The sequence below is a fragment of the Brassica rapa genome, chromosome A07, assembly GCF_000309985.2.
Source record: "Brassica rapa cultivar Chiifu-401-42 chromosome A07, CAAS_Brap_v3.01, whole genome shotgun sequence".
Taxonomy (NCBI): domain Eukaryota; kingdom Viridiplantae; phylum Streptophyta; class Magnoliopsida; order Brassicales; family Brassicaceae; genus Brassica; species Brassica rapa.
Window position 1 is genome coordinate 12,147,785 of NC_024801.2, and position 24,744 is coordinate 12,172,528.

At 36.8% G+C, this 24,744-nt stretch overlaps 3 protein-coding genes across 4 annotated transcripts; 2 read left to right on the forward strand and 1 right to left on the reverse strand.

Moving 5' to 3' along the window:
- Positions 1-6,779: 6,779 nt before the first annotated feature.
- Positions 6,780-10,410, forward strand: LOC103829159 (serine/threonine-protein phosphatase 2A 65 kDa regulatory subunit A alpha isoform). 2 transcript variants are annotated; one of them, XM_009104823.3, is made up of 13 exons: positions 6,780-6,995; positions 7,223-7,619; positions 7,697-7,943; positions 8,145-8,257; positions 8,365-8,444; positions 8,613-8,754; positions 8,844-8,924; positions 9,032-9,136; positions 9,229-9,411; positions 9,513-9,605; positions 9,739-9,878; positions 9,966-10,032; positions 10,101-10,410. In XM_009104823.3, the coding sequence occupies exons 2-13, from the start codon at positions 7,227-7,229 to the stop codon at positions 10,215-10,217; spliced, it is 1,761 nt and encodes a 586-aa protein (XP_009103071.2). In that variant the 5' UTR covers positions 6,780-6,995; positions 7,223-7,226; the 3' UTR covers positions 10,218-10,410. The 2 variants fall into 2 exon arrangements, with proteins under 2 accessions (XP_009103071.2, XP_033130122.1); XM_033274231.1 differs by having other exon boundaries at positions 6,872-7,003; positions 10,101-10,276.
- Positions 10,411-16,395: 5,985 nt separating this feature from the next.
- On the reverse strand, positions 16,396-18,792 carry LOC103829160 (protein ASPARTIC PROTEASE IN GUARD CELL 1). Its single transcript, XM_009104824.3, has 2 exons — positions 16,587-18,792; positions 16,396-16,555 (listed from the first exon to the last, which is right to left on the reverse strand). The coding sequence occupies exon 1, from the start codon at positions 18,064-18,066 to the stop codon at positions 16,603-16,605; it is 1,464 nt and encodes a 487-aa protein (XP_009103072.1). The 5' UTR covers positions 18,067-18,792; the 3' UTR covers positions 16,396-16,555; positions 16,587-16,602.
- A 2,730-nt stretch (positions 18,793-21,522) lies between these two features.
- LOC103829161 (GDT1-like protein 4) lies at positions 21,523-24,640 on the forward strand. The gene is made up of 13 exons (XM_009104825.3): positions 21,523-21,897; positions 22,008-22,076; positions 22,546-22,605; positions 22,693-22,740; positions 22,848-22,942; positions 23,025-23,061; positions 23,148-23,189; positions 23,278-23,346; positions 23,439-23,483; positions 23,556-23,617; positions 23,722-23,794; positions 23,878-23,980; positions 24,270-24,640. The coding sequence occupies exons 1-12, from the start codon at positions 21,880-21,882 to the stop codon at positions 23,947-23,949; spliced, it is 690 nt and encodes a 229-aa protein (XP_009103073.1). The 5' UTR covers positions 21,523-21,879; the 3' UTR covers positions 23,950-23,980; positions 24,270-24,640.
- The last annotated feature ends 104 nt before the right edge of the window (positions 24,641-24,744 follow it).

Consider the following 24,744-nt stretch of genomic DNA (forward strand, 5'->3'; position numbering starts at 1 on the left):
AACCCATCTCGCAAAGCCAAGCAAACAAACCCATCTCGCTAAAGAAGCAAACAAACCCATCTCGCTAAAGAAGCAAACAAACCCATCCATCTCGCAAAGCCAAGCAAACAAATCCATCTCGCAAAGCCAAGCAAACAAACCCATCTAAAGTTTACTAGAAACGAGCCATGAACCAGAAACTAGAACATCAAACGAGCCATGAACATCTCAAAGCAATATAGCTAACAAACCCATCTCGCAAAGCCAAGCAAACAAACCCATCTCGCTAAACAAGCAAACAAACCCATCTCGCTAAAGAAGCAAAATAACCAGAGAGATTTCACAGAGAGCTAAATGTATAAGTTAAAGCCACGAACCAGAGAGATTTCACAGTGATTCAAACCCGAGAGAGCTAAATATATAAGTTAAACCCATCAAGCTTACAAAGTTATCTATATACCAAACTAAACCCATCAAGCTTACAAATTTAACATCAATCAAACAGAACATGAATGAAATAAGAGAATCAAAGACGTGCAAACCTTTTTCAGAAGTTGATCGAGAGTCGGATCGAGTCGCCGAAAGAGAGAGAGACGGATCGAGACGCCGAGAGAGAGGATCTGATTTAACATGCGAACATAAACATTAATCAGAAAACCCATCAAAATAAACATGCAAACAAGCAAATCTGAAGCGACCAAACCTGAGAGAGTGCGAGACTGAGACTCAGAGAAAAGGAGAGACGGAGAGAAGGAGAGACGGAGAGTCAGAGAGAAGTCGAGACGAAGAGACAGAGAGAAGGAGAGACAGAGAGAAGGAGAGACTCGAGACAGAGAGTCGGAGAGTCGGAGAGAGTCGAGAAGGAGAGAGAGAGAGATGAGATTACGCTTTCCCCAAATGTTGAAAACCCTAGGATTTTGAAGATTATTGGAAGCCCAAGTCCAAATGGGCAAGCCCAATAACTTTGGGTTTAATTGGTTTTTATCTAATTGGACATCTTTATTTTTTGGTCAAAAATGGTCAGTCCAATTGGATATGGACATGGTTTACTCATGGACACTAGGCCCATTTGACATCTCTAATTATGAGGAATCTACCAGGCCCATGATTTCCATTGTGACGAATTTACTAGCACTATATCTGAATCCCTGAAAATCAAATCCTTAAACCCCAAAGTCCCTTAACTACAACATCATATCCCTTTTACCCTATCATCCCCTTTATCCCATTTTCCCTTATAACTTTAATTAGTTTGATTTCTAAATGGAACATATACAAACAAGATGAGTCTAAACAGGCTCCACCCAATTTAACATCGTTTGAGTAAAGGCCTTCACGGTTCATGTTTAATAAATTTGTCATTAGTGAGTTGCATAGACCACCTCAAGTATTTCCATATTTTTGTTTCTATAATAGAAAAGTTTTTTTCCAATGTAGTTCTTTATTTTTTCCTCTAAAAATAATATTCTTAGATATTTTTATTTTATTTTATAATGAACAGTTTTCATTTATAAAGTTGAAATTAACCCACTCATTATATAACTTTTGAAATTTTAATAAAATTACAATATATTTAAACTAAACATTTTATTACAAAAAAATGATATGAAAATAATAAAACAAGGTAGACATTATCTAACCATCAACAATGCTATATTTTTCATAAATAATCAACTAAAGCATTTTGAAGTGAGAAATGTTTAGTTTAAATATTTTTAGTGGGAGGAGTTATCAGATCAGAATAAATGGGATGGTCAATTATTTGGGGTTTTGCTAATTTAAAACTAAATTACACAAACTTAATATTTTTTTGAGCAAATTAGCTCAATATACTGAAAAGGGTGGGACACCATAAAATGGAGGGAAAATGGTAATGATGGGGGGAAGAAAATTGGACGGATATAGAGTATGGAATGCAAATAGGGAAGATTTGGTGTGTAGGAAGTACAAATTCTCTATTTTTTTCCGGCCAGTAATCAGTCTCTTGTATCGAAATCACAAAAAGACTGCCAAGTTCGGGGACCAAACCAGAGAAGGGTTTTCCGTTCAATCCTCAACTCTCGGTTGTGACTCAGTTTAATGACGAAGGTTTCTATTACAACTTCTAGGCATTGTTGAGAAAAGAGATTTTTGTTTCTTTTCAATAGACAATTTACATTCTATAAAATCTTTACACACACTTACTAACGAGGAACGAACGGACACATCTTAATCATGCCTTTTGCTAAATACAAGTGGTTTATCCATGCTTCGCGCATGTGTTATTATATATTTGTATGTTGCGTTTGTTCCAGCAAAAATATTTTCAGCGTAAGAATTCCTCAAATCTGTTTTTTTCTTTTAAATCTGGATCCTGGTTGAGCGTTGCTCGGAAATTCTTTCAAACCTCTAGTGTTAAGTCCACCAGACGGCCCCATATTATCATCATCTCTTAACCATTACTAAAACATTGAGGAATTCCTAGGCAGAAAATATCAGATGCGTAGGATCTTTTATAATCTTCACGCCTAGGAATTTGGATGTGTTTGTTGTGTGAGAGTAGGTGTTAACATACTCTTACGTGGTTCAGTTTCAGTAGTTTGTTTAATATCTATGTCCATGGAGTTTACCTGTTTTACTCATCTTGTAATTATTATTGGGTTTTGGCATGAGTTACTCGTCGCCTGTTCTCACTGAGAACATTAAATTTTATTATACCGGCATGAAGGCCCTGAACACAACTCTTACCAACCTCTGTTTTAAATATGTTACAATATGTATTGATGTCTGGAATCACACAATCTCCCTATTTTATCCTTCTCTTTTCTATTGTTTAAAATAACATGTGCTTTTAAAATATCTATTTTCTTCATAGCTGCAAATTAAGTTAAGGTTGGTGAAGGAGGATGATAGGCACCTTTTTAGTGTTCGTGACGATTTAGTAACCAAGTAGAAGGCAAATATGCAGTGTGCAGCCAATATTCATCTTATTTATAATAGTGATTAGCTTTGATAGGAGTAGGACAATGAGAATCATTGATTTTTTTATTTTTCAACTGCAAAATGTCTAAGACGTTGCATTTACGGAAAAAAGTAAAGCATAAAAGCAAAATATGTAGATTTTAAGAACTCAAGACTTCAGTGTCTGGATATATTATTTTCAAAGAAAAGGAACGAACAGGTCATTCTGTTTTGTTACTTCTTTTTTTTGTTTTGTTTAAAAAAGCTCCACTTCTTCCTAATTTAGTCAATCTGTGACTTCTTTCCAGAGCAACCATCCCTGTAGACCTAGTAGAAGGTCCCAATCCCAGGGTTTTGTCCACCACCTCCCTTGATAAGCAACTGGATGCAATAATATAAGTAGTCATAACCCAAAAAGAGAAACGTTAGAGTGCTAGTGGCTAACAAATACATGCTGGTTGAGACGTCGGTAGCACGTATATTGGTCAGTTTAGTGATTTCAGTGTCAAAAGCAACAAAATTCGAAGTTTCAGTAGCATCAGAGACACACATCTGTACACGGTCTGTAGCAAATATTGTTCAAAGCAATGTCTTAATTTAGAACCCTAGCTTGTGAGTTAAAAGTAACAAAGGTGGATTTGGTCAGGACAGATTACCTTATAACTCCAACAACGTTCTCCTCATTGCATTGAAAACATGTGAACGATGTGAACCCATGCTGCAATTTGGCCAAAGTCAATCGTTCAATTTTCTTGACACCACATACTTCTTCGGGTTGGAGGTTGAGCCTTCCTCACTGCCACACACCCTTAGTTTTAAAAACTCTTTGGGTGAATTTGACGACATAATTAAAGGCATATTAGGTGTTTTAAAAATGAGGGGTTACCTCGGATCTCATATTCAAGAATAGCCGGCCTGAAACAATATCTTAAACAGTCAATTAACACTTTAAGACAATCGAAAACTTGTTTAAAACAGGAAGGTAACATATTACTGCCTATTAATTTTGGGTTGATGTTAGTTGCAACCACAACCTCGGGTTCTTCGTCTCTGCTCAGCAAATTCTCATCAAGGAGCTTAGCTAAGCCGTCAAACACTTAGGCACATCAGAGCTCCTGAGAAAACATTGTGGTAAAGTTTAAGACATGCTGACAACCTTATGTATGCTTAAATAAATATAAGTAGTCATATATCAATGAATAGGGTGATGATCATGCTTTGTGTACTCAGACTCTCTTCATTGTAAGTTGTTCAATTCCCCCTACTTTTTCTAACATCTGTTGAAAAATATGTTTAAAATGCTAGCAACTATGAATTCAAATAAATAGCATCTTTTAAATTTGGAATAAGAAGCTAACCTTGTAAAGCAGTCGCCTGAGAGAATACGATCTTCAGATAACAGATTTATAATGTAATGTCTAATTTGTAAAGTAAACAAGATTTTGACCCGCGCAGGCGCGCGGGTGTATATTTTGAAAAATATGTTGATATTTGTTTTTCATGTAATTATTAGGATTTGGAAAAATGAATCCGAGGAACATAACCGATACCGATCCAAAGATATAGTACCAAACCCAAACATAAATTGATTAAATATTCTAATTATTCAAAATTTTGTTATTTAGAGAACCGAATCTGATCTGAACCGAAGTATTTGGGTATCCGAATTTATCTAAAAATAGATTTATATACTTATATATATTAATTATTTTTAGATTTAACGTATATAAAACATCAAAAATGATACTTTTAAATTGGTTTAAATACTTGAAAATATATATAGATAGTCAAAAGTAAATATCTGAAATAGTTAAAGTATACTCAAATCACCAAAAATACTTAAAATAATTATTGATTTCGTATCCAAAATTTTAAATCAAGCCAATTGATATGTTAAGCTTAAGTATTATGACATATGTTATTCAAATTTATACGTAATATATTATTTTATTTATACATTTTGAGAAATTTAAAATATATAATGATTTAAGACTTTAAAAATAATTTAAATTAGTTATCCAAACCCAAACTAAACCCGCAAAGATCCAAATCGAACTCAAACCAAAATTTAGAAACATTCTAATAAGGCTGAAATCTTTGACCCCGAAAACCCAAAATACAAACCGATCAGAACTAAACCCGTATGGGTATCCAAAAGCCCATCCCTAGTCATTATTATATATCGTATTTTATCATCATATAATTAATCGTATTTTATATGTACCATCATATAAGTAATCATATAATTAATAGTATTTTATACATACCATCATATAAATAATTACATATATTATATTTTTAAAACTTAATATGAAATATGAAAACCATAATTTGAGTTGGTATTTCAAATTGGGCTTTGTATTATATTTTTCTTATATATATTGACAATATTTTTTTATAATGGTTATTGAAAAATAGTTTAGTAAAAATCCATTTTTGAATATATGTATATTTTTGAATCAATTTTTTATATAAATCAAATTTGAATTATTATTTTGATTTGAAATATGTATATAAAATTTAAATTTTGTTTTATGGTTAGTTTAGAAAAAAAAATTTTAGGGAATTAGATTGACCCATTTTGGTATATTTTAAAAGTGGCCTAGATAACTTTCAATTTTTTAAAAAAACATAAGCCCATTACTTTTTTTTCTTAATACTACTATCCTTGTTTTCAAACAAAAATATTTTTTTTTAAAAGACTGCAATCCATGTTTCCAAACACTCCAAATTTTTAAAAGTCCTATTCAAGTCTCCAAACACTCCAATTTTGTACTTGAGTTTTAATAAGATAGATATGAAATATGAAAACCATAATTTGAGTTGGTATTTCAAATTGGGCTTTGTATTATATTTTTCTTATATATATTGACAATATTTTTCTTATAATGGTTATTGAAAAATAGTTTAGTAAAAATCCATTTTTGAATATATGTATATTTTTGAATCAATTTTTTATATAAATCAAATTTGAATTATTATTTTGATTTGAAATATGTATATAAAATTTAAATTTTGTTTTATGGTTAGTTTAGAAAAAAAAATTTTAGGGAATTAGATTGACCCATTTTGGTATATTTTAAAAGTGGCCTAGATAACTTTCAATTTTTTAAAAAAACATAAGCCCATTACTTTTTTTTCTTAATACTACTATCCTTGTTTTCAAACAAAAATATTTTTTTTTAAAAGACTGCAATCCATGTTTCCAAACACTCCAAATTTTTAAAAGTCCTATTCAAGTCTCCAAACACTCCAATTTTGTACTTGAGTTTTAATAAGATAGATGACGAAAACGTTTGGATATGAATGGTGACCAGAAACGATTAGGAAAAATGAATTTCCTAACATTTCTAAAAAAAATCATCATTCATAAGTTCTGTGGTAATATGATCTGTAGAATATGAAAGCGCATCTTACTCAGGCCCAGCTCAAAAAACTTTTGGACCCGTGGCAAAATGGTACAATATTTTTTTAAAACATAAATATCTATGGTAATTTAAATTTTTTTGGGCCTTTATCTTTAATTTTTTACAAAAAAATTGGACTCTTTTTCAATACTATTTATACAAAAAACAATTTGGGCCCAAGGTTCATGCCCCCTTTGCCATCCTTCTAAGCCGACACTGATCTTACTTCTTTCTTGCTAGCCACATTTGCGTCTCACAGAACAAAATAGAAAAAGCTTGGACTAGACTCAGAGTTGCTTTAGTCCCAGGGATTAGCAGAAGCACTTTAATTAATGCATTATTAGTAAAGACAATTATAATAGGGTTTTCTGGTAAAGTTATAATAAGTTTACACAAAAGTCCAAATTTTGCTGTCTTATTGTTATTTGCTGAATGGATCATTAACAGAGATGTTTAAAGCCCAATAATCCACCGAAGGCCCAATCACACCTTCCCTTAATTATTTTATTTAATTATTAGTTTTCTTACTCTCTTGTGTTGTGTCCTTTATTCTTGGTAAAAATCAAACGCAGGAAATAGATAATTTTCTCTCGCTCGCAACCCATCTTCTCTCCTCCTTCGTCTCTCGCTCGCACCTCGGAATCTGAAAGCAGCTCGACGCCTGGATCGGTAAGATTCCCTCCCTATTATGCATCATAAAGATCTCATCTTTACGCCTCCATTTCCGATTGGCCGTAGCTTTCGTTCCAGGATCTGTGATGTTCATCGGATTGATTTCAAGATCCAAAAGCCTCTCTCCCTTTACCTGATTCCATCGCTATTGATAAATTCACACTAGTCTCGATAAAGTAGCTTACTTTACCTTTTAAAGGAACCATTTTGAATTCTTCTTTCAGGAGGATGGCCATGGTGGATGAACCTTTATATCCCATCGCTGTGCTCATTGACGAGCTTAAGAACGACGATATACAGCTTCGCTTGAACTCCATCCGTCGCCTATCTACAATCGCTCGTGCCCTTGGAGAGGAGCGCACGAGGAAAGAGTTAATCCCCTTTCTGAGTGAGAACAGTGATGATGACGACGAGGTTCTCCTTGCAATGGCTGGGGAGCTGGGTGTTTTCATTCCTTTTGTTGGAGGGGTTGAGCATGCGCATGTGCTTCTCCCTCCTCTTGAATCTCTCTGCACCGTTGAAGAGACCTGCGTGAGAGAGAAAGCTGTGGACTCGCTTTGTAAGATCGGATCTGAGATGAGGGAGAGTGATCTTGTGGACTCCTTTGTCCCTCTTGTGAAGGTTAGATAGTGATAGTGAGAGAGAATCTATATGTACCAAGTGGTCAAGGCTAATTTGTTTTTTTCTTTATATTGTAGAGACTTGCAGCTGGTGAATGGTTTGCAGCTAGAGTTTCCGCATGTGGTTTGTTTCATGTTGCGTACCAAGGCTGTACTGATGTGTTGAAGACAGAGTTGCGGTCTATTTATAACCAGTTGTGCCAAGATGATATGCCTATGGTGCGGAGAGCTGCTGCAACTAACCTGGGGAAATTTGCTACTACTTTGGAGTCCAGCTATTTGAACGCTGAGATCATGACTATGTTTGATGATCTTACTAAAGATGGTACTTAATGCTTGAAATATGTCACGTCTTACTATGTGTGTCCATCACTTAGAACTAGTTTGCTTGGTAAATAAATCACATTTGAAACTAAGTAGCAAGGTTTGATGAAGACACCTGTTAGAGCAGATACATATCTTATTAGAAATGTTTGTTTCTTATCCCTTTTTTTGATATTTGTTTAAATTTGAAACTTCATTTCAGAACAAGATTCTGTTAGACTATTGGCTGTGGAAGGCTGTGCAGCTCTTGGAAAGTTACTGGAACCTCAGGATTGTGTTGCACGCGTTTTACCTGTTATTGTTAATTTCTCTCAGGTGAAATTGAGCTTTGGTTTTACTTTCATTGCATTGATAGTTTTCATTGGTAAAAGGTTGCAATCCTGATATTAGTGGTTGCTGTATGGTTTGTTTTATGAGAGCAGGATAAATCTTGGAGGGTGCGCTACATGGTTGCTAATCAGCTATATGAACTTTGTGAGGCAGTTGGTCCTGATTGCACCAAGTATGTACCTTCTGACATTTCTTGTTTTATTGTTCTGGCTTTTCTTTATCGTAAAACAATGTTGCGACCATTAAGCTAAGAGCGTTTATTGGAAGTGCTTTTCCAAAGATATAAGAGACCTGGACGGTATCTTATTATTTTGACACGAAAACTTTTTTGTTGTTCTAGGACGGATTTGGTTCCGGCGTATGTGAGACTGCTACAGGACAATGAGGCTGAAGTGCGAATAGCAGCAGCAGGGAAAGTGACTAAGTTCTGCCAGCTTTTGAATCCAGAGCTTTCTATTCAACACATCCTTCCTTGCGTGAAGGTACGTACATTCACTCGGCTCTTACTTTTTTCTTAATTCCATATATAACAGGCATGGGTTGATGGCATTTCCTTGTTATTTTCTGGCAGGATTTATCATCTGATTCTTCTCAACATGTCCGCTCTGCTCTAGCGTCAGTAATAATGGGAATGGCTCCTATCCTTGGAAAGGTATATGAGCTGGAGATAGCCAACACCTCTGCATCTTGTAAATATAAGTTACACACCAATTGGTGTTGCATCAATGATAATTTAACAGAGTAAAATCTTGAATACAGGACTCAACCATTGAGCATCTCCTACCAATTTTTCTCTCTCTTTTGAAAGATGAATTTCCTGATGTACGCCTCAACATCATAAGCAAGCTAGACCAAGTCAACCAGGTTTGCTCCATATCCCTCTTCCACAATCTTAAATTTAGCTACTTACATTGCTTCTTTGTTTTAACTTGGTAACTTAATATCTGTTACGGCAGGTTATTGGGATTGATCGGCTGTCACAATCCTTGTTGCCGGCGATTGTAGAGCTTGCCGAGGATCGGCACTGGAGAGTTCGTCTTGCTATAATTGAGTACGTTCCTCTGTTGGCCAGCCAGTTAGGTATAGGGTTTTTCGATGACAAGCTCGGAGCCCTTTGCATGCAATGGTTACAAGACAAGGTTTATCTTAAATCCCTGATATTGGATCTTTAATGGTAGCATAATATCTCTCATCTACTTGTGATTCTGGATATTAACGTTGTTCTCGTCTCCTCCTTCAGGTCTACTCTATCCGTGAAGCTGGAGCAAACAACCTAAAGCGTCTTGCAGAGGAGTTTGGTTCTGAATGGGCAATGCAGCACCTAGTTCCCCAGGTTGTATTCTTTGGGCAGTTCCTACTAGAACCTTTCATATCTATGGCTCTGATCTCGATCCTTGGGTCTTTTTTTTTGCTAAAGCTGCATATACAGAGCTCCGTATTAACCTTTTTTGCTTTCATGTAAACAGGTATTGGAGATGGTCAACAATCCGCACTACCTACACAGGATGATGGCTCTACGTGCAATATCACTCATGGCTCCTGTAATGGGATCAGAAATCACATGTTCTAAGTTTCTTCCCGTCGTGGTTGAGGCATCAAAAGACAGGTGAGATAGATAGAGATGACTTTCGCAAACTCCTTCAGAGAAAAGTTTTTTTTCTAACGTGTTGTTGCACATATCTAACCTCTGCAGAGTTCCAAACATCAAGTTCAATGTTGCAAAACTTCTGCAATCCCTCATCCCCATAGTCGACCAATCAGTAAGAATGATTAAACATTACTCCAATGTTAAATGCTGAACTGTAATGTTATTTTCTGTGTTTTGTAGGTGGTGGACAAAACAATACGTCAGTGTTTGGTGGACCTGAGCGAGGACCCTGATGTTGATGTTCGTTATTTTGCAAACCAAGCGCTTCAGTCCATTAATGGTGCCGCAGTGGCGTAATCCTGATTCTTTTCAAGCGTATTACTGATAGATAATCTTTCATCTGGAATAACTTTTCGTTTATAAAGTTTCTTGTATTTGTTTTCTTTTTCTGCTATTGCATTGGTATGTTTTGTGTAAAACGCTATTTTGGCTGCTGGTTATGAACTGCATTTGATATATGTTAGGAAAATTGTATTTCCTTTGTTACATCTTCTTGTGTTCAAATCCTTGTTTCCAATATGTTCATCTTAGTTTACTCAACTGCAAATACCACCCTATCGAGAATCCGACTTTGGATTGTGTTGCTGCTTAATTCTTAGAAATTTGGATGATTCATATGTTACTAAAATCAATTAATCATCGCTCCCGATATCCATAACTACTGTATGTAGCACTAGCACATCTGTGAAGTGATTATGTCCTTGAACAGTCAGTTTTAACTAAAGTTGTTTAGGGATAGATTGATAAGAGTCAAAGCTTGTGGCTGTTTGGTCTTCCGGCTAGTTCTGTTTCTTTCTTTCGCTTGTCCAAGCTTTGTTCCTCTTCAATTAATTTGTGTTTAACTAAAAGGCAAAATCAGTAGGTTATATTTGATAAATTTTGATCAAACTAACGTCCACAACTTCTATTCATGACGAAGGAATCATCTACTTGCATGATATTCTACAGTTATATCTCTTCTTTTCCAAGAGACATGGCCTGATCAAGCAGTCGTCAACACTTCACGGGCTCTCGCGCTGCGATGTTGGCGACGACGGTGGAGCAGCTCAATCAGCATCCCATCTCTGAATCAACAAAAGGGTCTTCAGCAAAACATATGTATATTGATGTCACTGCGCTCTCCACTACAACCATTCCAAGACCCACCTGAAAACCACAAGGGATGCTGATTTTCTTCACTGAGCATGAAATAGTGGAACTAAAACTACTACAGAGAACTTTGTTACATATGATATATTCATAGGTGGTCTAAGCAATGCACACACTGAATCTTCTTTGCAGTGCAATGCACAGACTTGACACTTGTAGTGATCAAACTCATAGAAAAGAGACGGGATCTTTGTCATTTTTGCAACTGACCCATGGTTTAAGACAAGATCTAACTCGAAAAAGCAAAGACTTTATGCAATGAAGTGTCGTAGAAAGCAAAACCAGGAAAGGGATTCTCAAATCCTAACTGATTTGCTTTATTTCTGTTTATTAGTTTACAACTGTTAATGATTCTTTGCTCCGTATATTACGTAAATTTCCTTATTTGGGTTTATCTCTCGTGGAATTTCTCTATTCTCTGCTCGTTTGTGTAATTTTTCCCTGTATTCCATCTTCGAATAATAGATAAAAATTAGAATTAATTATTTGGAATTGATTTTTGGTTAACTGTTAAAAGTATACTTTTTGCTTAAGTGAGGTAAATTTTATGTGTAGCATGCAACTGTGAAAGTAAAAGAGTGTTTTTTATGAACAAAGTAGAAAGTAAAAGGTGGACATGACATAACTTTGATTTGTGCACCGGTTGACATCACAAAAGTAGAAAAGGTAATATGATTGACCCGAATGGCTGCCACTTCATTCCTTGCAATGGCATCATGTCTTCGCCATCGCCACCTTGCCATGTTCCTCTTTTTTTCTAGTTATTTAAATAAAATTATTTATTTTAAAAAAGATTATACATGTACATGAGGAAATCACTAATCATAAACAGTAATAATTTTCTTGATGACGTGGAATAGTCAGTGGAAGCATTACTTCGGGGGAGCTTCGCGACGCTGTCATATGCGGATAAACACGATTTACAGCGGCCTTTCACTGCAGATAAGATAGCGACAGCGATCAGAAATATGGGAAGCTTCAAAGCCTCAGGGCCGGATGGATTTCAATCGGTGTTCTATCAGCGATGTTGGAATACGGTTGGAAGCTCGGTGATTCAGTTTGTGCTCGACTTCTTTAGAACGGGGGAATTACCCCAGAACACAAACAATGCAGTTTTAGTGCTTATCGCGAAAGTTGTGAGATCTGAGAGAATAATGCAATTCAGACCAATAAACCTCTGCAATGTCTTATTTAAAACGATCACAAAGACATTGGTGGGAAGGATGAAAGGGATCATGAACAAAATCATTGGGCCAGCGTAATCAAGTTCTCTTCCAGGTCGACTTACCATAGATAATATAGTGGTAGTCCAAGAAGCAGTCCATTCAATGCGCCAGAAGAAGGGCAGGAAGGGTTGGATGCTGTTGAAACTGGATCTCGAAAAAGCTTTCGACAGAATACGCTGAGCTTTTTTGAAGGATACTTTACAGGCAGTCGGGTTCCCTGATACTTGCGTAGGGTGGATTATGCAGTGTGTTACAGGACCATCGATGAGTCTGTTGTGGAACGGAGAGATGACTGATAGTTTCAAGCCACTGAGGGGCTTACGGCAGGGAGACCCTTTGTCTTCCTATCTTTTTGTTCTGTGTATGGAACGGCTTTGCGACCTTATTGATCGAGCTGTAGTGGAGAACAATTAGAAACATATACGACTATCACGAGGAGGACCGTTGTTATCCCATATCTTGTTTGCAGACGACCTTATATTGTTTACGGAGGCTTCAGTTGCTCAGATACTTGTCATTAGAGGTGTACTGGAAAGATTCTGCTTAGAATCTGGCCAGAAAGTCAACTTGGAGAAATCCAAAATATTCTTCTCTTTGAATGTTTCGCGGGAGATGGGAAGAATGATTAGTCATGAGAGTGGTATTCAATCAACACATGACCTGGGCAAATATCTCGGCATGCCGGTGTTGCAGAAGCGTATTAACAAGGACACCTTTGGAGAAGTTCTTGAGAGGGTTTCATCTCGACTTACAGGTTGGAAGAGTAAGACGCTGAGCTTTGTGGGCCGTGTGACACTTACCAAATCGGTATTGTCGTCGATTCCGGTACATACCATGAGTACAATTATGCTTCCACAGAGTACTCTTGACCGACTAGACAGACTTGCGCGCAACTTTCTCTGGGGGAGCTCCTCAGACCGACGAAAGCTTCATCTCGTGGCATGGGATAAAGTTTGCCAACAGAAAAATGAAGGAGGTTTAGGGATCCGGCGCTCAAAAGAGATGAATAAGTCCCTGATAGCAAAAGTTGGATGGCGAGTTATGAACAACGAGCACAGTTTATGGGCTCAGGTGGTGAGAAAGAAATACAGCGTAGGTGATCTCAAAGATATGAGATGGGTGATGGCTAAAGGAACTTGGTCTTCTACTTGGAGAAGTGTGGGTCTCGGACTAAGAGAAATAGTGGCTCGAGGGCATAGATGGGTACTCGGAGACGGAAGACAGATTAAGTTTTGGTCAGATACTTGGCTATCGGATGATCCTCTATTACTGTCGATCACATATGTTCTGCCACAAGGTCAAGAAAATCAACTAATTAAAGATTTGTGGAAGGACGGTATTGGCTGGGATGTGGAGAACATTGCTCCGTATCTTAGGATAAACGACTTGAGCTCCTTGCAGTCGTGCCTGATCATGTAACTGGAGCGAAGGATAGAGTAGCTTGGAAAGGAACCAATAATGGAAGCTTTTCTGTAAAGTCGGCCTACAGGCTGTTAATTTCTATTGTCTCACCAAGACAGAACATGGAGAGGTTCTATCAACGTATATGGACGGTGGTAGCTCCGGAGAGAGTACGATGTTTCCTGTGGCTAGCTGGACAGCAGGTTATCATGACCAATTGTGAGAGATACAGACGGCATCTTGGAGCTACGAATACGTGTGAAGTCTGTAAGGGAGCTCCAGAGACGGTATTACATGTTCTTCGGGATTGTCCGGCGATGGAAGGAATATGGAATCGTGTGGTTCCAATGGGTAAAAGACAGACTTTCTTTACCCAGTCACTACTCTAATGGCTGTTTACAAACCTGGGGGATAACCAGATGGTAGGAGAGAGCACATGGTCCACCTTTTTTGCAGTAACGGTATGGTGGGCGTGGAAATGGAGGTGTGGAAATGTTTTTGGGGACACCCGATTGTGCAGGGACAGAGTAAAATTCGTCAAGGAGAAAGCAACAGAGGTGACCAAAGCAACATGCGCCCTAAGAGATCAGAACAGTGTGCCGCAACGAGAGAAGAGAAGAATAGGGTGGATAGCTCCGCGAGATGAGTGGATTAAACTCAATACAGACGGGACATCACATGGAAACCCTGGTGATGCAACTGCAGGTGGGGTGTTGAGAAACAAATTTGGAGATTGGTGCGGAAGCTTTGCACTGAATATTGGTCGATGCTCTGCTCCACTGGCATAATTGTGGGGGGTCTATTATGGACTGGTATTGGCATGGGAAAGGGGGATCACAAGGTTGGAGCTAGAGGTGGATTCAGCAGTTGTGGTTGGATTTCTTAAGACAGGAATTGAGGAGACTCACCCACTGTCGTTCCTGGTACGTCTGTGCCATGGCTATCTTTCAAAAGACTGGATTGTCCGAATTGATCACGTGTATAGGGAAGCTAACCGTCTAGCCGACGGGTTAGCCAACTATGCCTTTACTTTACCATTAGGAATTCATATTTTCAATTATGTACCATCTGATGTAATTTCGATTCTTGAGGATGATGTTTTAGGCGTTTCTCCTCTTAGGCATGTAGTGATGTCGTAGTTGTCCGATTTTTTCTAATAATATAGAGAGGTTTTTTTCCTTTTTGCCCATAAAAAAGAAAATAAAATAATTTTCTTGACTTTTTGAACAAATAATTTGTTTACCTTCATCTCCTAAACATAATGATTTAGTAGGGCTTATTGGATTAGGTGTTTGAAAGAATTCTGGTTTTTTAGCAAATCGTACCTTATTGGATTTAGTATTTATAAAACCTTTTACAAATCCATGGTTATTGAACTTATCATTTGTATAAATCCCATGAAATCCCCTCTTATTGAAAAAAATGGGATTTCATTAATATATTTATCAAAAGTTATTTTGGATTATCTAAAAAATGATTTGTAGTCAAAATTCAGTTAGAAGAAATACCACCTAATGAGATGGTATTTCACAAAAATAAAAAAGGATTTCATCCTCTTTGTTTGATCGTCGGCTAAAAATTAAGCACATACTCTGTGATCCCATCAACCCGCCGCCACCACCACCAGCTGTCTGTCATCCCCGACCACCTTCCATTCTCACTAGTCAGAGACGTTTTGTCCATGTCGGTTATTGGATCCACCGCTAGAGATACACTTGACATGATTCTGTTCTGTTCTTTTAACAAATTTTGTTTACTTGATCTGATGATGATTCAAATGGACAAGTATTCAACTGTGATAAATCAGAAGCTAAAGAAGAATTATTTATGTAGAGAGGATCTCTTGTTGACGTAGTTCCACTTGAAGCTTGAATGATGTGGACGTGTCAAAGGGTAGATTAATAAAGCTTTTGTCTAGTCGTGATAGAAAGGTTTCTAGTTTCAAGCTTTTCTGTGCTCAATTCATTAAAAACTCTTAAAATACCTTTTAATCACCTCCTAAAGATTTTTTTAAATCCCGAGTTTTTAGCAAATCCTTTGAATTTTGTATATAATGAATTCCTCTCAAATCATCAGTTCAATAAGCCCCCCTTAGTTCTTTCCTTTTTCCAATTAGTATCCTATAAAGTTCTATACTACTGCTAAAAACGAGCGGATGAAGATTGCAGTTCGCATATGTTTTTAGACAAAAACTAGATACTGTATTGGGTCTATTGACTAGCAACTAACACGTGAGCAGCTAGTGTAAATATTATTCTGGAATAACTACCTATCATTATCATACTTTCTCTGTTTCAAAATAACTACCTATCATTATCATACTTTCTCTGTTTCAAAATATTTGATGTTTTAGATAAATGCACAAGAATTAAGATATACTCTTTTTCCTAAAAAGTAATATTAAAAATATAAAGTAAAACTAATTCAGCCAATCACAAAACCCACTATAAAACATCATTGGTGACACAGTTTTCTGTAAAACTAAAACTAATATAAAAATATCAAAACATCAAGTATTTTGAAATATTTTAAACTCTCCAAAACATCATCTATTTTGAAACGGAGGGAGTATTACGTAATCAACTCCATACCTATATCAATCAGTTTGTTGCTTCGTAGTGATTCGGAACTATCATAAAATTATTCAACGAGAGAAATAAATAGTTAGAAAAGGTGTCAATTAGAGATTTTTCAGAACGGTAGAAGATTAATTTGTAAATTAGCAAAAACAAAACAAGGCTCCGAGTTGGTGGGGTACGGCAAGCAGAAGCATCATCTGAACTGGGATGTCAGAGTTAAAACGCCACGACCAAGAATTTAATTCATTACACAACTCTTTGCAACAACAAGTACAAGAAAATTTTACCAAAAAAAAAACAAGTACAAGAAAAAAACATTAAATGCTACTAACATTTATTTGTCGAGAATCCAATGAGAGAATTCGCCAAATCGAAACCGACACGTGTCCCTTGCTGCTGCACGTTCCCGATTATCGCAAGCGAACTCGCCGTCGGTGCAAACGCGAGACAGAAAGTCCCCACCGAGTCAACCGGAATCATGTAATTCTTCGCCGGCAAAGCCAACATGTTCCCGCCGGGAAAATGAAAAGCCACCGTCGGGACCTCAATCGTCGTTTTAGCCGCCAGATTGTAACACGTGTCGAACATCGCAACTCCGGCGGCTTTCTCCAAGTCCGTCGTCCCTTTCACGAACGCGTCTCTGAGCGAGTTGTAGATTCCCGTCTGGAGCCGAGTCACGGCGGTTCCCGAGTCGATAATGATCCCTCCGCCTCCCGACTCGTCCACCTCGAAAGAAGAGCTCGGAATCTGAAGCATCTCGCCGCCGACGCTTATCCCGGTGAGTCCAAGGTAGTAGAACGTGTCGAGCTGGTGGTTACGCAGCAGCGGAGCCACGACGGCGTCGGGAGAGATATCCGACCCGAACTCGACGGTGGAAACCGAGTCCGAGTCGCGGTCGACGAGGCAGTAAGAGAACGACGTCGTGTTCAGCTGCGACGGCAGAGCCAGCAAACCGCCGCCGAGACCGAGCAAACCGGCGGCGCCGACGAACAGTCCTTGGTTGCTGTGTCCACACCCGACGGCGACGTTATCGACGGAAGCTGAGCCGATGGTGAGCGTCTCGGTGGCGAGATCGCCGATGGTGTAAGAGCCGTCTCCGTAAGAAACCTCGTAGAGACACGTGGCGTTCCTGCATTCGGAGACTTCGAGGGCCTTGCACTGAGGAGTGTCGCAAGAGAGTGTAGAGTAAGAAGAGGAAGACGACGGCTCGAAGATGGGCTCGGTCTGGTGGTAACAGTCGGCGCAAGGGGCGCACTGTAGCCAGTTCACGTCGCTTCCGGTATCGAGCACCATGTAAACTTCACGCGCCGGGTTTCCGATACCCACGCGTGTGAAGTACTCGCCGCTTCCTTGAGTCGTGCCGGAGATCAAAGGAGCTTCGATCTCTTGCTGCTCCGTGGTGTACATTGTGGTAATAACGGGCTTGAGATCCGCTTTGGTTATGTTGTTAACGGCTAGATCTAAACGAGCCATGAGGGATTTGACTCGGGCTGAGTCACGGTCGAGTCTAGCTAGCGTGAGAGACTTGTAGTCTGAGTGCTCATTTCCTTGGACGGAGGCTCGTGAATGAAGCTGCAAGCTAAATGAAGAGGACGAAAAAGATGGAGTGTGACTCTGTTCTTCTTGCTGGTTCAGCTGAAACGACGGCGCACCCTTGGTTCTGCGAATGGAGTCGGAGACATCAAGAATCGTTGAAGTAGTGACAGAGATCTTTGGCAAGATTCTGGAAGTAACCGAAGAATGTGAAACGAGGAAGAAGATGAAGAGAACAAAGCAACGGTGAGAAAACATTTTTAGTTCCCGACCGTTAGATAGACCAAGAGTGAGAGATCTTCTCTCACTTATTAAAGAGAGAGAGAGCAAGACAAAAGTGAGTTTTGTGGTGGGGGAGGGAAGAAAGTGAGACAAAAGTGAGTTTTGTGGTGTTTTGCAGATTCCAAGGAGATTTATATACGAGCAAGTATCTTTGGAAGAAACAAGAAGATATATATAAATGGTTAAAGCGGAAGAGGAGGTTTCTTCATCGTCTTTAGGTGTGAAGATTAATTATAACTTCGTTTTATGATCTCAATGCGGTTAGTGTGGCGCTTATTAGTATATCTATCTTGTTTAGAATCTCATATTCTCATCACTTTTTCATCTTCGTCCTTATTTAAGTGTTTTTGACAACGAGCTTAGCTTTTTGCTAATGACTTTCAAGTAATTGACAGCTCATCCATTTCGTATTCTATTACCCAAGCAAATACATAATAAAACTATTATGGTATTAAACAATGTAACTAAGCAAAGTAAAAAAGGCTTTATATAATACACACTTGCGCGACAATGCATACATATTATCAAAATTTGGTTCATTAGTAAGAAGTTCATAAACTTAAAGATTCAGAAATAAAATCATAAATTCAAAATCTAGTTTAAGCTTTTGCGTCTTGTTTTTTCTTTAAGAAAAAGTAATTGAATTAGGTTAGTGTAGGATAAAATTGAAGTAAATTAGTCCTTAGATATGACATACACTAATTATTAAGTGTTCATTTCACTTTTACGTTTCTAAGAACATGATTAACCGGAGTTCTTAATTTGGGGTTTTTAACTCATGATTTGACACTTTTTTTACATTTTTCGGCTAAGAGCCGGCTCTTAGTTTTTCTTAGTTAAAAGTTAAGAAACGGTTCTTAAATTTTCTTAGTTAAAAGCTAAGAAACGGTTCTTAGCTGAACCCCACCTAAAAGTCCAGGTTAATCATGGTCTAAGACGCCCCTTTGCTATCCCCAAATGGTCCCCGTCCCGGAGACGTTTCCAGTATGGATACGGCAAGCAAAATGCTGTCCCACAACATAGGTACACAACATATCCCAGAGATAGACATGTGGCCAAGGCTCCTTTGTGTCTCCAAGCAAAGGAGACACCTGAAAAATAAACCACAACATAAAGATGAATCAGTAATCACAATCAAACACGACATATCAATAATCACAATATCAAAATATACATCGGCCACTGAAAGACGTCTTCTGTTGAAGATCACGTTGCAAAGCAAAAAGATATTGTCTTAGTAAATTTTGTGAGAGATTTTTAGAATTGATGTACATCTCGCAAGTAGGTGCATGACATTTGAGAACAAGCCTTTGTGCAGACAACTGTCTCTCCACAGAATCTGGAAATAAAACAAATGTTATTGTTTGTACAAAACAAAACAATCACAAAAAATAGAATGTGACTACTTCTGAAACAACCATCACAAAACTTATGTCTGCAATTAATCCTCAAACAAGATACTAATTTTTTACGAAAAGAACAATAGGAATAGACGTCAAGTGGTGGAGATTCCGTTAGCAATTAATTTTGTTTTTTTTGCTACTTAAGACGTCTATGGGTAATCAAAGTGAATCGAACTAATCTACTTTCAGCTGGAAGTTTTTTTTGGGGAATTTTATATTTACCACTTTCATATACTATTATTTATCTTTACCATCACTAAATGGACATTTTCAAAAACACATTTTTAATTAAGTGGCAAAAGAATCTTATACTCTTGTACTATATATATATATAAATAAATAATTATTTAAATAAAATAAAATAAAATAAAATTGAAAATTATGTTTGAAACTATTTTAAAAATATATATATTTTAAGTGTTTATTTATATATTTATTGGAATTCTAAATTTCACATTCTAAAAAGAGCAATTCTCTCAAATAGCCTTTTAAAGTTTTTGTCACAAAAATAAACCTCGAAAACTAAAATGACCAAAATAGTATTTTTATTTTGAAAATTTTATTTTTTTATTTTTTTTAATTTGAAATCATATCTCCAAGTCCAAAACTCCACTACTCAACTCTAAACCCTAAACCCTAAACCTTAAACCCTAAACCTTAAACCCCACTCCTTAACTCTAGACCTTAATATCTAAGATTAATTAACCCTAGGGATATAAGTGTATATTTACTTCTTTTGATAAAACATTTAAGTTTATTTTGGTCAATTTTATTTTTAAGGTTTATATTTGTGACAAAAACTTTTTTAGGTCTATCCAAGGGAAATTTTTTTCTAAAAACCTTATTCGACCCCTCAATTCTAAACCTTAAATCTAGATTAGTTAACTCTATGAGTATAAATGTTTTTTTACCATTCATTAAAAGTAAGGGTAAAAGTGATTAATGTAAACATGAAAATTAGTATTATAAAAATGGTATTTGTGTCTTTCCCGAAGTTCTTTTACCATTAGATGAAGACTAGGCTTTGAATAGTGACCAAAGAACGAAAGAGAACGCTGAATTCCTTATCATTCCTAAAATAAATCACCATTTACATGGAATAGTTTTTCCTTCTTGTTCCTCTCCATTCTTTTTTTGTAGAGAAATATAGAACAAAAGCATTCCTTGTTAAATTTGATAAGGAACAAGTATTCCTTTTTATTCCTGTAATTTTATTCATATACTAGATTTTGACATGCGCTTTCAAAGCGCGGAATCGTTTCTTTTTAAAATTTCATTTAAATTAATAAATATTTGTCGAATCTATATTTTAATAGATTTTTTTTATTTGTTTATAGTCAATTTTTTATAATATTATCTTCTTTATTTTTTTAATTATTATTAAAATAAAAATGTTTGTCCTATATTATCCTACGTAGATCCTGTTGGTTTTTTCGAAGGCGTGGGTTTGAATAGGAAATCGGTGTTGCCTATTTATAATATTGATCGGATTCAAAGCGAGGTGTTAGGTTTTAGGAGAAACTTGGGGAGAAAGTTGGGAGATCTTCTCTTTAAAATCAAATCTCTCTATATTTTAAGATTAGTTTTTAGAAAATTCAGTTACCATGTCAAACAGTTAAAATATTTTTCTGCGTGTTCCTCAAATTAGGAGATCTTCTTTTTATTTTATTTGATTCCGTAAATCTTTGAGTACAAAATGAGATTTAAAACAACTTAATGGGCTTAAAAAACGAAAATGTAAATAGCAAATTGGTTGGGCTTTTCATTTTCGAAAAATATTTAAAACAATTGAAAAAAAATAGAATGTTTTGTAATTAATAGAAAAATTCAGAGGCAAATTCATAAGAAGTATTTTGTTTTAATAGTATAGATGTTCCTTTTCTATTTGTTTATTATATTTCTGAAAAGATCACCAGTCGGAGTCGGAGCCAGATTCGTCAATTAATCTATTAAATTTAATATTGGATAAAATCGAGTTAAAAATAAGTATAGTAGGATCAGGACAAATCAAACCAACTAGGTGCTTTGGCGAATCAAAGTCTCATCCAATTACAAGTTGTGATAAAGACCTATATTCTCACGTGACGTCTTTATCGTGATCCGACCATACATCACCGCAGTCCTACCGAACAAATTAGAACTAAAGTCAAGTGGAGTCTTTTGGGACCCACATAGAACTAAATCGTTGGATGCTATCTATTCACGTGGCGAGATCTAAAGTGCTAGAGAATCCGAATCAACTTTTACACGTAAAGCATTCATCTTTTGCACTTGAACAAACTTTTGTGGGAGAGCGTGTGTCGTCTCTCTTCCCTCTCAGCAGATCACTCCGTTGACTCTGTACCAGCCGGAAAAGATCGAAACATTCGGAGCTAACTCGGCAGCCATGAGCTCGGTTTTGCAGGTACGGTAAAAAAAAATATTCTTTTTTTTTCTTGTTCTCTGAGGATCATTGAGGGAGCTCAGCTAATTAATCTGGGTGTGTTACTATTAATGGTTTTTTTTTTCTTTTAGGGATTTACGAAGTCACTCGCCATGACTTTCGTGTCGGAGATTGGCGACAAGACGTTTTTCGCTGCAGCTGTAAGTGTTACATGCATCTTTGCTTTTTGTGATTTGGAGGGTTTAAGGTTGAAGAAGGTCACTGGCTTTTCTGATCAAAAGACCGAATCTTTGTAGGATTTGCATGTTCGTAATTAAAAAGATTTTTTTTTTAATCACGTTTTGTAAGATTAATCTCTTTTTTTTTTACTTAAATCAGATTTTGGAGAATTTAAGGTTAAAGAAAGTCATTGGCTTTTCTGATCAAATACCAAATCTTTGTCGGATTTGCATGTTCCTGACTGGAAACTAGTGTTTTGCTTGTTTAGAATCTGCTACTGTCTACTTGAGAGAGAGAGAGAGAGAGAGAGAGAGAGAGAGAGAGAGAGAGAGAGAGAGAGAGAGAGAGAGAGAGAGAGAGAGAGAGAGAGAGAGAGAGAGAGAGTATATGTACTTGTGTTCTTTTATCATGTTTTTGTAAGATTAATCTCTTTTTTTTTTACTTAATCAGATTCTAGCGATGCGTTATCCTAGGAGACTTGTGTTGGCTGGTTGTGTATCGGCTCTAATTGTAAGCTTTCTTTACGACTCATTTTGACTAAGTAAGTGAGATTTTGGAAGGAGCTCATGAGGGAGTGTCTTTTGCTAATTCTTTTAGGTCATGACTATCCTCTCTGCTACTGTTGGATGGGCTGCTCCTAATCTGGTATGTCTTTTTTTTTTAACATTTGAACTCAGATTTTAGTTTGATGGAAAGTTTCAGTTTTTTTTTTATTGACTAAATGGTGACAGTTCAACCCTCGTTGCTTGCAGATCCCTCGCAAATGGACGCATCACATAACAACATTGTTGTTTTTTGGTTTTGGGCTGTGGTCTTTATGGGACGGTTTTAAACAAGGAGGAGGAGGGTAATAATAATCATTCTTCATCAAGTTTTCATGACATGAGGGTGAAAAATTGAGGTGCTATCTGATTCTACTTTGTTAGCAGGGGCTCAGAAGAATTAGCTGAAGTTGAAGCAGAACTGGTCTGTTTCGTCTTTCTTCCCGCTCCTTGTCACGTTTTAGATTTTAATGTTTTTGACTTTATGATGTGTGTGTTTGTTTATCATAGGATTCTGATTTGAAGACTAATGGTAAAGCTACAAAAGACAAGGTATGGAACTAAAATCACAGACTGCGTGTGGGAATTGCATGTGCTATGTCCTGTCTTTTTCACAACGCCATTTCTTTGTTCATTGTAGGTTGAAGATGAAAACAAAAAGCAGAAAAGGCCGTTCCTCACACAGTTCTTCTCTCCAATTTTTCTCAAGGTAAACTATAGACAAATCCTCTCAGAATCTGCTCTCTTTGGCAACAGCTACCTTTCTGAAATAAGTTTCATGTTTCCCCTCTCCTCTTGCAGGCATTTTCAATTAATTTCTTTGGTGAATTCGGTGACAAGAGTCAGGTTAGCTCTCGCTTACTTGATTGATTCAGTCTAAATGATTCACCATAATTCCTTTTATTATTTTCTTTCTAGCTTGCTACAATTGGTTTAGCTGCAGATGAAAATCCGTTTGGGGTTGTCCTTGGTGGAATTGTGTAAGTTTCAATATAAAACTGTTTCTCAATTGTTTTCTGTGTCTGCATCACAATAGTGTATGTTTGGAATCAATGTTGCTGACTAATTCGTGTCTTCTACACAGCGCACAGCTACTGTGCACCACTGCTGCTGTGATTGGAGGAAAGAGCTTAGCGTCTCAGATATCCGAACGAATAGTAAACATCTCTCTCCTTGTCACATTCACATTTGAGATCAGTTTTAAACTCAGGTCTTGTAAATTTTGTTGTTGTTGTTGCAGGTTGCTCTTTCTGGTGGAATGCTTTTCATTATCTTTGGCATCCAATCGTTTCTTACTTCTGTTGAGACCTAGTGCTTCCCCCCCTCCCAATCATTTCTTTCTGGTATAAATTTGAAATCCTAATATATTCATTTAGACAGGGCCGGCTCAAAAACAACATGGCTCTTGGACAAAATAACTTTTAATTTCTTACATATATTGATAGATAATTTTAAAAACATTCGGGTCCCTATTCCTATTTTTTTTTTTAAACTGAGCCCCTTTTCTAATGCTATTTTTGTAAAAAACTAATTGGATTCGGGGTCCACGCCCCTTTGCCCCTGCCCTTAAGCTGGCCCTGCATTAAGACAAATGCTCTTCTGTCTTACTCTACTTGTTTTTTGAAAATGCAGGTTTTGTAGGGAGAGCTGAAATGATGATGAAGAAAGTTACTATCCATAGTTTCTTAGATATTTAACCATGATACGAGATGTTTACAAAAGTTATTACAAATCTAATCTGAACTATTTTCTCCCGTGAAAAAAAATATTAAACTTGCCTGAAGCAGCCCCATCAAAGTATCTAACAACAGTAAAGTTTTAGTTAATCTGTGTTTTTTTTGTTATTTACGAGTGGTTCTTATATGTGAATGCGTACGAAGAGAAATCTATATGATATAAGTAAGTAACAGTATGCGAGAGTCTTTGATACAATGCGGTGAAAATAAATATTACCAAGGAAATAAATATTAACAGTATGTGGCAGCTGTTGTTGTTGTTGCTAATTTGGGATTTCCGGCTTAAACACAACCATATCATGGGAGGAAACAATCACAGTCAAACAAACCATTCTATAACTCCCAATAATCCTTCTACTATCTACACACAT

What these genes read in the sequence shown, in the direction of transcription:
- LOC103829159 (XM_009104823.3), top strand. Translation starts at nt 7,227, where the DNA reads ATGGCCATGGTGGATGAACCTTTATATCCCATCGCTGTGCTCATTGAC. An exon ending in CCTTTGTCCCTCTTGTGAAG is followed by an intron (nt 7,620 to 7,696) that starts GTTAGATAGTGA and finishes TTTATATTGTAG; the next exon opens with AGACTTGCAGCTGGTGAATG. An exon ending in GTTGAGGCATCAAAAGACAG is followed by an intron (nt 9,879 to 9,965) that starts GTGAGATAGATA and finishes TAACCTCTGCAG; the next exon opens with AGTTCCAAACATCAAGTTCA.
- LOC103829160 (XM_009104824.3), bottom strand. Translation starts at nt 18,066, where the DNA reads ATGTTTTCTCACCGTTGCTTTGTTCTCTTCATCTTCTTCCTCGTTTCA.
- LOC103829161 (XM_009104825.3), top strand. An exon ending in TCTCTCCAATTTTTCTCAAG is followed by an intron (nt 23,347 to 23,438) that starts GTAAACTATAGA and finishes CTCCTCTTGCAG; the next exon opens with GCATTTTCAATTAATTTCTT. An exon ending in GTTGTCCTTGGTGGAATTGT is followed by an intron (nt 23,618 to 23,721) that starts GTAAGTTTCAAT and finishes TCTTCTACACAG; the next exon opens with CGCACAGCTACTGTGCACCA.